The sequence below is a fragment of the Panthera uncia genome, chromosome X, assembly GCF_023721935.1.
Source record: "Panthera uncia isolate 11264 chromosome X, Puncia_PCG_1.0, whole genome shotgun sequence".
In the NCBI taxonomy this organism is placed as follows: Eukaryota; Metazoa; Chordata; class Mammalia; order Carnivora; family Felidae; genus Panthera; species Panthera uncia.
In genome coordinates, this window is record NC_064817.1 from 41,961,337 (window position 1) to 41,973,748 (window position 12,412).

A 12,412-nucleotide genomic window follows, 5' to 3' on the forward strand; every position below is an offset into this window, starting at 1 on the left:
TATCCTTTTGAATTAGTGTTCTTGTATTCTTTGGGTAAATGCTTGGTAGCGCAATCCAGGGGTTACTGGATTGTAAGGTAGTTGTATTTTTTTAAATTTTTATTTAAATTCCATTAATATACAGGACACCTTGAGCATTTGTGTACATGTGGGTTTTTTTTAATGCCTGTTTTTTATTTTCATGCTAAGCTTTATCTTTTTAAAAAGTTTTTATTATAATTATAGTTAGTTAACATACAGTGTTATATTAGTTTCAGGTGTACAGTATAGTGATTCAACACTTGCATACAACACCCAGTACTCATCCCAGCAAGTGCACTCCTTAATCCTCCTCATCTATTTTTCCTACCCCCACCCACTTCCTCTCTGATAACCATCAGCTTGTTCTCTATAGTTAAGAATCTGTTAAGGGGCACCAGGATGGCTCAGTCAATTGAGCATCTGACTCTTGATTTCAGCTCAGGTCATGATCACAGGGTCATGGGATCGAGCTCTGCATCAGGCTCTGTGCTGAGCATGGAGCCTGCTTTAGATTCTCCCGCCCCCCTCTTTCTCTCTCCTTCTACTCTTCTCCCCCACTTGTGTTCTTTTCCTCTCTAAAATAAAAAAGTCTGTTTTTGGTTTGCCTCCTGCTATCTTTTTTTCCCCCCTTGGCTCACTTGTTTTGTTTTTTAAATTCCGCATATGAGTAAAATCATACTGTATTTGTCTTTCTCTGACAGACTTATTTCACTTAGCATAATATACTCTAGCTCCATCTTCATCATTGAAAATGGAAAGATTTCATTCTTTTTTATGGCTGAGTAATCCATTTTATATATATACATATATATATATATATACATATATATATACACATACATACAATTATATATATAATATGTATATAATCCATTATATATGTATACCATATATATATCATAAAGTGTATATATATATATATATATATCACTTCTTTATCCATTCTTCAATCAATGGATACTTGGGATACTTCAATATCTTGGCATTGTAAATAATGCTGCTATAAACATAGGGATGCATGTATCCCTTTGAATTAGTGTTTTTATATTTGGGTAAATACCTACTGGTGCAATTGCTGGATCATAGGGTAGTTGTATTTTTAACTTTTGAGGAACCTCCATATTGTTTTCCAGAGTGGCTGCATCAGTTTGCATTCCCACCAACAGTGCAACTGGGTTCCCCTTTCTCCACATCCTCACCAGCACCTCGTTTCTTGTATTGTTGATTTTAGCCATTCTTACAGTTGTGAGGTGATATTTCATTGTGTTTGATTTGTATTTCCCTGATAATCAGTGATGTTGAGCATATTTTCATGTGTCTGTTGGCCATCTGGATATCTTCTTTGGAAAAATATCTATTTATGTCTTCTGCCCATTTTAATTGGATTATTAATTTTTCTGGATGTTGAATTTTATACATTCTTTATACATTTTGGATACTAGCCCTTTAGTGCATATGTCACTTGGAAATATATTTTCCCATTCTGTAGGTTGCCTTTTAGGGTTTTTTTAAATAGTATTTTTGAGAGAGAGAGGGAGAGAGAGAGAGTGTGTGTGTGTGCAAGTGAGCAAGGGAGCGACAGAGAGAGGGAGAAAGAGAATCCCAAGCAGGCTCTGAGCTGTCAGCTCAGAGCCCAACATGGGTCTTGAACTCACAAACTGTGAGATCATGACCTGAGCAAAAAGCAAGAGTCGGATGCTTAACTGATGGAGCCACCCAGGTGCCCCAGCTTTTAGTTTTGTTGATTGTTTCCTTTGCTGTGAAGAAGCTTTTCATTTTTATGTAGACCCAATAGTTTAATTTTGCTTTTGTTTCCCTTGCTCAGGAGACATATCTAGAAAAAAGTTGCGGCTGATGGGGGGTGGGAGGGAGGGGAGGGTGGGTGATGGGTATTGAAGAGGGCATCTTTTGGGATGAGCACTGGGTGTTGTATGGAAACCAATTTGACAATAAATTTCATATATTTAAAAAATAAATAAATAAATCACCAAAAAAAAAAAAAAAGAAAAGAAAAAAGTTGCTATCGCTGATGTCAAAGAGGTTACTGCATGAGTTGAACACTTGTTTTCAGTTCTGTTAGGTATATGTCTAGAAGAAGAATGCTAAATCACATGGAAACTCTGTATTTAACATTTTAAGGAACTTCCAAATTGTTTTCCAATGTGGCCACAACATTTTACATTCCGACCAGCAATGTAGGACTGTTTCAATTTCTCTGCATCCTCACCAACACTTGTTATTGTCTTTTTGATCATAGTGTATGAAGTGGTATCTCATTGTTTTGATTTGTATTTCCTCAGTGTTGAGCATCTTTGCCTATGTTTATTGCCCATTTACATTATTCTTTGTAGAAATGTCTATTCTGATTCTTTGCCCATTTTTTGGTTATTTTTATTATTGAGCTGTAACGGTTCTTTATATGTTATAGATAAAAGTCTAATATTAGATATATGATATGTAAATATTTTTCTGATTATATGGATTATATTTTCACTTTCTTGGTAGTATTGTTTGCAGCATAGTTTTTACTTTTAATGTACTCCAATTTATATTTTCTTTTGCCACTTGTGCTTCTGGAGTTCTAAGTAATCATTGCCTAACACAATATCAAGATGATTTACTCCCATGTTTTCTTTTTAGCGTTTTGTAATTCTTTTGTGAATGTAATTATTTAAATGTTTTATTATTTATTTATTTATTTATTTTTGAGAGAGGGAACGTAAGCAGGGGAGAGGCAGAGAGAGAGAGAGGGAGACACAGAATCTGAAGCAGGCTCTAGGCTCTAAGCTGTCAGCACAGAGCCTGACATAGGGCTTGAACCCATGAACTGTGAGATCATGACCTTAGCCAAAGTCGGATGCCTAACCAAGTTACCCAGGTACCCCATGTAAATGTAATTCTTACATTTAGGTTTATAATCTCTTTTTAGTTGATTTTTGTGTGTTGTAAGGAAGGAGTCTAACTTCATTTTTTTCTATATGGATATCCAGTTGTCCCCCCCATCATTTGTTGAAAAACTATTCTTTATTTTTTATTGTCTTGGAACCATTATCAAAAATTAACTGATCATAAATATAGGGCTTATTTCTGTACTCTCAATGATATTCTATTTACATGTCTACCCTTGTATGTGTACCATACTGTCTTGATTACTGTAGCTTTGTAATAAGTTTTGAAATTGAGAAGTGTGAGTTCTCCAAGTTCTTTTTAAAGATTGTTTTGACTATTCTGGGTCCCTTGCAATTTCATATGAATTTTAGGTTTGGCTTTTCAATTTATGCAAAAAAGACAGCTAAGATTCTTTTAGATTGAATGTGTAGATCAATTTGGGGAGTATTGTTATCTAAAATAGATTTTAGTCTAAGTACTTTTTTAGATTTTAATTTTTTTCAACAATATTTTTGTAGTTTTCAGTATAAAATTGTTACATTTCTTTCATTAAATGTATTCCTGTTTTGTTCTTATTGATGCTATTGTAAGTGGAATTGTTTTATTTTTTATAATTAAAAAAAAGTTTATTCTGAGAGAGAAAGAGTGCACATGTGCTTGAGTGCATGAGTGGGGGAGAGGCAGACAGAGAGGAAGAGAGCATCCCAAGCAGGCTCTGTGCTGTCAGCATGAGGCTCCATCTCAGAACCATGAGATAATGACCTGAGCCAAAATCAAGACTTGGATGCTCAATGGACTGAGCCACCTAGGTGTCCCTATTTTCTTTTTATAATTTTTTAAATGGAATTGTTTTCTTAATTTTGTTTCCAAATTGTTGATTACTAGTGTGTAGAGACACAATTGGTTTTATGTATCAAACCTGTATCCTCAATGTTGCTGAACTCATTTAGGCAGGTAGTTGGGAGCAGCATGAGAAGATCAAGAATATGCTTGGGAGTAGAAAAGAATGAATTGAATAAATCAGGACTAGAATATAAGGTTGTTACCATGTACTAAGTTTATGATAGGTTAGTGCTTCTCAGCCTTTAATATACATATAAATCCTCTGGGAATCTAGTTAAAATGCAGACTATTAGTGGGCATGGGGTGGCGCTGGGATTCTGCCTTTCTAACCATTTCTCAGTAGACAGCTGGTAACTTTCATTTATTAGTTTCAAGCCACAACTATGCAAGGTACATATTATTATTCCCATTTTACAGATAAAAAATGAACTCAAAAGTTGAAAAAATAACCCAGGTTCATATAAGTGGCAAAACCAGGATTTGAACACATTTCATTTTAATGCCAAAACTGGGCTCTTTCCACTCTACCACACTGGATACCTAGAATAGGAGATCAGTTGGAATTTAAACAATGTGTAGACTGAGGGAAAATGTATGCTTTTAAGTGTCAGAGTTGGTTCCTGGAGTGCATTTGGGTCTAAATGAGGTTATTTAGAGAGAGCTGGTCAGTGAGAACCTTGCTTTCCAGGTTGCGAAGAGGGAAGGTATAAGACTGGACTATTAGGTAGAAGATAGTAGAACTCAAGATTGGAGGAGGTGTAGAAGGTGTCTCAGCTCTCTGATTAGGCTAGACTCCAGAAGTGGACTCTGTATACTACTGAGGTCTATACTTGAGATTACACTTATTGTTGAGTCTTCCTGAATTCTGAATTATTTTACTGGGGATAATGAATGGTATAGCATCAATGCTATCCCCAATGGGCCAGGGTAAGAGTTTAGGGATGTGGGTAAGACTCTGGTCATACAGTTACATATGAAGGATTCTTGATATGTGACCAAATTGTTTTCCAATATTTTTCAGCAGAATATTAGAGAATTTCCATCACTTCAGTCAAAACACGTGAGATAATTTCTTTTTTTTTTTGTCCTTAGCACCTTTTATTGAAGTATAACCCTTGATGACCATCTGGCAGACATATCAATGTCAGCCAAGAAGGGAATGGTGGAGGACACAATTGCAGAAACTATAAGATTCAGAAAAATAATAACATGGCATAGATGACCCCCAACAGTTGTACAACAAACACTGGTTCTTTATAGAAACTGTCCCCTGCCCCACCCCCCTCTAAAGATCTACTAATCTTCCAAGAATACAATAGTCTGTTAAAGAAATACTATTGGCATAGACAACTCCTTTGGCAAAGACAGTGGGAGTCACCAAGCTCCAGACAGGAGGGAGTGGCCGTAAATGTGCCCAGCTTCCTCCATCTGGGACTTGGTACTACTGACAGAGCAGCACCTTCAGGGAGATGGGGGTTAAAGGTTATGGCTCTAGTGCCCAGGGCATCTTTTTGACACGAGGTTAAATGGAAAACAGAACCTGACTCTGGCCTTGAAAAAAACTTTTTGTCTTTCACCCTCTCAGTTCCTCTGCTTCCAGTCTCTCCCTTTCTAGAGCTTTTAGTGTGTCTGCCTCTTTCTCTCAGATTCCCCTTGAGCATTTACCACTATACCCTGGCTGGGTCTGCAATTGGTGGGACTCAAGGAGACTCAATTATCTAGGTGGGGGTGGGGGAGCGAGAAGGGACAAGTGATAGTAACTCTTGTACTGATACCTCTCTCTAGATCAACCTATTACCCACTGGGGCCTATATGAGTATCTGAAGAGAGACGGCAAAAATTAAGACCAGTAATTGTCTTTGGGGAAATCCCTTGGTCTGCCTTCCAAACTGCTTACTCCTGGCAGGCCTTGCAAGAGGGCTGAGCCCAGGAAATGAGAACAGGGGAGAGACACCACATCGCAGCTCTGAAGCATTATGAGGCACGATGGCACTGCTGCCTCAGCAGCGCAGGGCATTAGTTCCCTTTTGGTACTTCACCTGTCTGCCAAGCTTCACTGATCAGTATAGGTTGGTGGTTATTATATTAAGTGTTTTAGAAACTACCCTTCTTCTGTGTGAAAGTGAGCAAGCATCCTTGTGTTCTTGTTTCAACTTTAATTTCAGGTGGGATAAGGGACAAAAATAATACAATCAATAGTACTTTTTTGTGTGAGAAATGTACAACCAATGTAACACTGACTAGAAAAACCCAGACCACGGTCATCATGCCCAGGCAAGTGACCACTCTTACCTCGGCCTGTGTTCCCAAAAAGCTATTCTGGCCCCAGAAAATCTTAGAATGATGGACTACATTGGCCTCACCCCCCAATATAGGATGTCTCAACTTATTGTTTATCCTAGAGTCTGCTTAAGAAAAAAAAAAGATGGCAACCATAGCTTCTATTCATAGCACTCCCCCACCTTCCTCAAATGTGGCTTGGGTAAGCCTAGCCTTTTACGAGCCATCGGCCTTCCTGAATAGGGTAGACTTCCCCACTTGAGGGGAGAATGGCAGGTTGACATTTTAACAGTGGTTCTGAGAGCAGCAGTGTACTAAGAGCATACCCAGGGCCCCCCTCAGGACACCCTGCTGGCCAAGATTCTTCCATTGTTTCCAAATACAATGAAAAGGAAACAGAAGCTAGAGACCACTATTTGTAGCAGCAGCAAAGTTCTTTGGCAAATCCTTTGGTTGAATGAGGCATCCCTGCTGCTACAATTAACCTCCAAGGATCCTGAGGAACTCAGCAGTAACTAGAAGAGATGCCCAGGTTTGTTGGGCAGAGCTGTGCAGTATGAACCGTGGGTGCCAGTGAGCAAGGAATGGGGAATTGAGCTGGATAACAGGCCAGAGTTTGGCCGCAATTCCCTTCCTGCCATCACCCACCTGAGGGATTTTCCAGGACAGAAACTGGCTAGTGGTGTCAGGGAATTGGCAACAACAGCAGCATTAGTTGTTTGTGTGCCTAAGATCCTGGCTGGATCATAATTTGCTCTGGGGGGCTGGCCCTGGCTGGAGCTTCCAGCTACCATGACTTTCAGTTCCCTGAGTCAGGCCACAGGCTGAGAAAGCAATTGTGAGATAGAGGATCTCCTCCTGAGCTCACTTCTACCCATTTCCTTAGATGGGAGATAGTAGAAAAATGGGTGATGAACTTTTGTCAGTTTCAGATATCTTTGGTTTCGAGAAAAAATAAGTAAAAAACTGAAATCCATTGGGGAATGCTAAGCTTATGGTCATTGCTGACTTCAGTATAGGGCCAGGCCATAGTAAATTAAGTTTAAGGTGAGAACTCCTTTCTTAGACACTTGTAGTGTTTGGTGGGAAGAATTTAAGGCCTTGGCATTCCCTCATCTAGCCATGGTGAATCCAGGCTGATCTGCAGAACACGCTTTCCTTCTAGGATTCCTTTTCCCTTTCCACCTCCCCTCTTCTCACCTTATTAGTTACAAAAGGAAAAAATAAATCAAAAAATAAAAATAAATAAAATCAAAAGGCCATTTAAAATACAACAAAGAACGCTTCATCCCAATAATGAAATGGGTATCCAGAAGTCAGCTTTAGTAGAGCTATTAATGGTCCATAGTGTGAAGCCCTTAGGGTAGGCACCGGTGACCACTGGCAATGAAAAGGCAAGATGGAACAGGAAGTGGTAAGCCAGAAGTATGAGGACAGGAGGAAGGCCACACTAGTTGGAGTAGGCCTCTTCCCCCTCAACCAGATGCTGGGGCCAGTGGGGGTGGATCCCATTTGTTTAAACCTAGCTTCGGCAGGGCACCTAGGGATTCCCGATCTTTGCTCACATTCTGTTTAGTGTAATTTCTCCTTCTGTGCTTCCCACTGTAAAGCTTAGGTGAGGCCCTTAAACTGGTGGGAAGTGATGCTCTCAAGACAGCCAGATCTCTGTGGGAAATGGCTGGGCTTTGAGCCTTGGGCAGAATGGAGCTGCACAGGCAGCTTCTCTCTGAGCCTTGAGAGGCTGATTGGGGCATGGGTGGGTGGTGAGTGCATGGTGTCTTTGCAGTCCTTGGACCAAGAAGAATGAAGGCACTTTGTTGGTTCTGTGTGTGGTGAGCACTTGCCTGTGCAAACCGTGGGAAGGGGAGTGTGGTTGTATGATCACCCTTTGCTGCAGGCAGCTCCTAGCTCTTGCATCTATTCCCTAGAGTAGAGGCTTGGGGGCCTCAGCAGGAACTCCTAGCTGGTTGGGAGCAATGCTAGGTAAGGGGCAGTGAGAGATGTACAAGGTAGAGGATATGGAACAAACTGCTAACTAAACTGCTATCTACTTGCTAACAAACTGCTAACGAAGACTGAAAGCACTTCCCGTTGTGGCTGGGCGGGGATGGTGTGACAGTCTGCTGGTGGAATTAGAAATTGCTGGGCCCCAGGAGTAGGCTCTCCCTGAGACATTTGAGCTGTTCTTCCCCAAGCTTGATTTTCTCTTCCAGCTCTCGCTGTTCGATGATGAGAGCAGATTTCATCTTCACAAAGTGCTGGTAATCTTGGAGCTGGTCCTGAGGCAGGTAGCGGGAGACCATGCCAAACACCAACTTCTCCCGGCGGTCCACATGCTCCTTCAGCTCCTTGGCATCTGCCAACTGCCCTGTCAGCTGCTGCTTCTTCTCTATCAGGACCAACTGGGGAATCAGATAGACCAATTAAGAGCCATCCCAGTTACTAGTCATCTCACTAACCCACTGCTCCACAGTGGAGCACAGCAGCTCCCCACTCTACTAACTGATCAGTCCTATATTTCCTGCCCTGAAGTCCACCTTCAGGCAAAAGCCCTTCTGTGCTATGGCAGGGGGAGGATAAACACAACAGTGATACTGGGCGGGGCTATATGCATTCACCTCTTTCCATCTCTAAGCTGTCTTTAATCCATGGACCACCCCTGGGGTTAGGGTGGGGGAAGGCTCTGACAAAGCCAGCTCAGACCCTTCCACCTGGAGAATAGGTATCACTATGACAGTGCTTTCAAGATGGTATGTGTCTCTGTGTGGGTGTACATGTGTGAGTGTATGTGTCTGTGTGTGTATGCACATGCCTGAGTGCTTCTTATTGTGGATTCAAATTTGTATCCCAAATCACTTGTATATGGAAAGGTGATGTAGGTTTGGTTCTGGAATGTACACAGTGTGGCCCAACCCATGAAAATGACAGACTCCCAATTTCAACTACTTGGTGAGACCTCTTCCTCTAACTCAGAGAGAAAGTGAGGTAAAATTGCTGCTGCTGCTACTACCACTACTAGTACTAGTACTAGTACTAGTACTAGTACTACTACTACCACCATTATTACCACCAATACCCCCACCACTATTCTACTACTATTACTACCACCATCAGTACCAATACCACTACTACTACTATCACTGCTATCACTACCAATGCCACTACCACCACCACTACTGCTATTATTACCACTATCACTGCCAATACGCACACCACTATTGCTACTACTACTATTACTACCACCATCAGTACAAATACCACTAATACTATTATTACCACTATTGCCATCAATACCACCACTGCCATTACTACTATTACTACCACTATCACTATCAATACCACCATCACTACTACTACTGTTACCACTACTACTGGCAGCTAGAACTGATTCAGTGTTTACCCTATTCCAGGACCTGTTTTAAGTAATTACTGTGGACTAATTTAATTCTCACAATCCTATGAGTTAGGTAGTGTGTTCACCCCATTTTTGAAGAGACTGAGGTAGAGTACAGTTGAGTAAGCTGCCCATAGTCACATAGCTAATTATTGGTAGAGCCAGAATTGCAAGGCACTTAAAAGCCAGTGCCCACACTCTTAACATTATGCTTTACTGTCTCCAAGACAAGCCAAACTTGAAAGAGGGGGCCCTGAGAAGAAACCAATGGCATTTACCTCCATCTATACCCCAGAGACCCCAACTCTACCTTCTCCTGGTTAGCTTCTGAATCAATGCTGTTGAGAGCATTCTCCACTCGGGCTAGTCGTCCAGAGAGTGACAGCAACAGGTTGACCACTTTGTCCAGGTCCCCGATAAACAAGCAGTATTTTTCAAACTCATTGGATTTACAGACAGCTTTCAGGTTGGCCTCTACCTCCTCCCCAAGGGCAGAATTGGCACTGATGTCCTCTAGCAGTCCTCGCTGGGCCTCCCGCAGGACCGACAGTTTTCTGCCAATGCTTTCAATAAGCTGTATCTAGGAGAAATAAACAGGAGAAGGCAAAGGATGAGAATGGGGACTGACAGAAACTGATCTGTGCTTGTAACCTCTGTTTTGGGATCCATGGAACAGATGGCAGGCTCTACCCATTACCAGAAACAAAGGAAACCCAAGCAAGTCATGAGCAATTCAAGTTTTTTGAATAGCCACCCTCCCTCTCATCTCTTCATATCTTGCAGGAGTCAGTCACCACCAAACTTCTTGGCATTAGATAAGTGATACCCATGGGCTAATTCTCATTTGCCAGATGTAACTTAATAAACACTTGCTGAGACTATTTTTTAATAGCTTAGTCTTGTTTAATTTATACTTACTGAAATCTGTATTTTCAAAATAAATTTGAACCAGCATATATGTATGTATATATCCCCCTACCCAACATCCCCACCAGCAACCTTCAGTTTGTTCTCTGTAGTTAAGAGTATCTTATGGTTTGCCTCCCTTTCTTTTTATCTTATTTTTCCTTCCCTTCCCCTATGTTCATCTGTTGTGTTTCTTAAATTCCACATATGAGTGAAATCATATGATATTTATCTTTCTCTGATTTATTTCACTTAAAATAATACACTATAGTTCCATCCACATTGTTGCAAATGGCAAGATTTCATCCTTTTTGAACACTGTACACGCGCACGCACGCACACACACACACACACACACACACACACACACCACATCTTCTTTATCCATTAGCCAGTCAATGGACATTTGTTTGGGTTCTCTCCATAATTTGACTATTGTTGATAGCACTGCTATAAACATTGGGGTGCGTGTGCCCCTTTGAATCAGCATTTTTGTATTCTTTGGATCAATACCTAGTAGTGCAATTGCTGGGTCATAGGGTAGTTCTATTTTTAACTTTTTGAGGAACCTCCACATTGTTTTCCAGAATGGCTGCACCAGTTTTCATTCCTACCAACAGTGTGAAAAGGATCCTCTTTCTCTGCATCCTCACCAACACCTGTTGTTGCCTGAGTTGTTAATGTTAGCCATTCTGACAGGTGTGAGGTGGTATCTCATTGGAGTTTTGATTTATATTTCCCTAATGATGAGTGATGTTGAGCATCTTTTCATGTGTCTGTTAGCCACCTGGATGTCTTCTTTGGAAAAGAGACTATTTAATAAACAGGAACTGGAATGCTTGTGAGAGCATAGGTTGGAAAAGTATTGTCAAATATTTGCCTATGGCTTCATTCTTTCCCCTTCAATCCACTGAAGTACCTCTGGTGTGTATGACACTGTGCCGGATCTTCCTTCCCTCCCTCCATTTGGCCTCTGAGGCCTTTTGGTTAAGACTGTGAGTTCTGAAGTCCCAATGACTTCAGCTTGGACTACTAGCTCTGCCAACTTCCTGGCTGTGTGACATGTGTGAATGTCTCATGGTGTTTTACTTTTTTTATCTGCAGAGTGGGTACAAATTGTAATACCCACTTCGCTGAACTGTAATAAGGACTGAATGACATGATGCATGCAAAGGACTTAACATGGACTAAGTGTTTAATCAAGGCTGGCTGCTATTGTTATTATGCAGTCTGACCCTGCCCTACCATTCCAATCTCAGGGCTCCAAAACTTTCATGATTAGCTTCTCGTTCTCCTCTGTGTTCACCACACTCACCCTGGTGTTCCTGATTTGCATTATGCAGTTCTACCTGCTCTCAATCTCTTCCTTCACTTTGGCTATTCCCATTCTTTCTTCAGAGCCCAGCTTTGCTCCCACCCTCCCTCATGGAAGCTTCTGCTTCCCTTAATGAGTCTTTCTTTTCTGAACTCTCCTGCCTTTCAGAAATAGGACCTATAGTGTAATTTGAAGTGGCTCATTCCCTGTTTCATGTGGGTACGTCTGATCCCTCTCCTATTGATGGTAAGTTTCTTAAGGGAAGCACTGCCTGTGTCTTCTGATTTGTCTTCCCTGTAGGTATAACCAGTTCTGGAACTCCACTCCCAGGAAGGTAGTGTGGTAGAGTGGATGCTGCTGCTGCTGCTGCTATTGTTATTATTATCATTACCAGGCACTCTGAGATAATAGATGATTGTCTACTGCAAAGTCCTAACGAGAATTGACCTGCCCCAGCAGATCAAGCATCGCATCATGGTTAAGAGCATGAACTCTAGTGCAAGAACTACTTGGGCTTGAACCCTAGTTCTGCCACAAAGCACTGGTGTGACCTTGAGCAAATTACTCAACCTTTCTGTGACTCAATTTCCCCATCTAATTTTTTTAATGTTTATTCATTTTTTAGAGACAGAGAGAGAGAGAGGGAGTGAGAAAGAGAGTGAGAGAGGGGGAGAGAGAGAGAGAGAGAGAGAGAGCATGAGCAGGGGAAGGGCAGAGAGAGAGGGAGACACAGAATCTGAAACAGGCTCCAAGCTCTGAGCTGT

The 12,412-nt window shown here is 41.3% G+C and overlaps 1 protein-coding gene across 1 annotated transcript in view; it reads right to left on the reverse strand.

The window, feature by feature from the left end:
• Nucleotides 1-2,728: 2,728 nt before the first annotated feature.
• The window catches only part of SHROOM4 (shroom family member 4), a 48,331-nt gene continuing 38,647 nt past the window's right edge, over nt 2,729-12,412 (reverse strand). Inside the window, exons 7-8 of the mRNA XM_049643855.1 lie at nt 9,738-10,007; nt 2,729-8,435 (exon numbers count right to left, since the gene is read on the reverse strand). Coding sequence (XP_049499812.1) covers nt 8,166-8,435; nt 9,738-10,007 — 540 coding nt within the window. The 3' untranslated portion in view covers nt 2,729-8,165. The remainder of the gene's footprint in view (nt 8,436-9,737; nt 10,008-12,412) is intronic.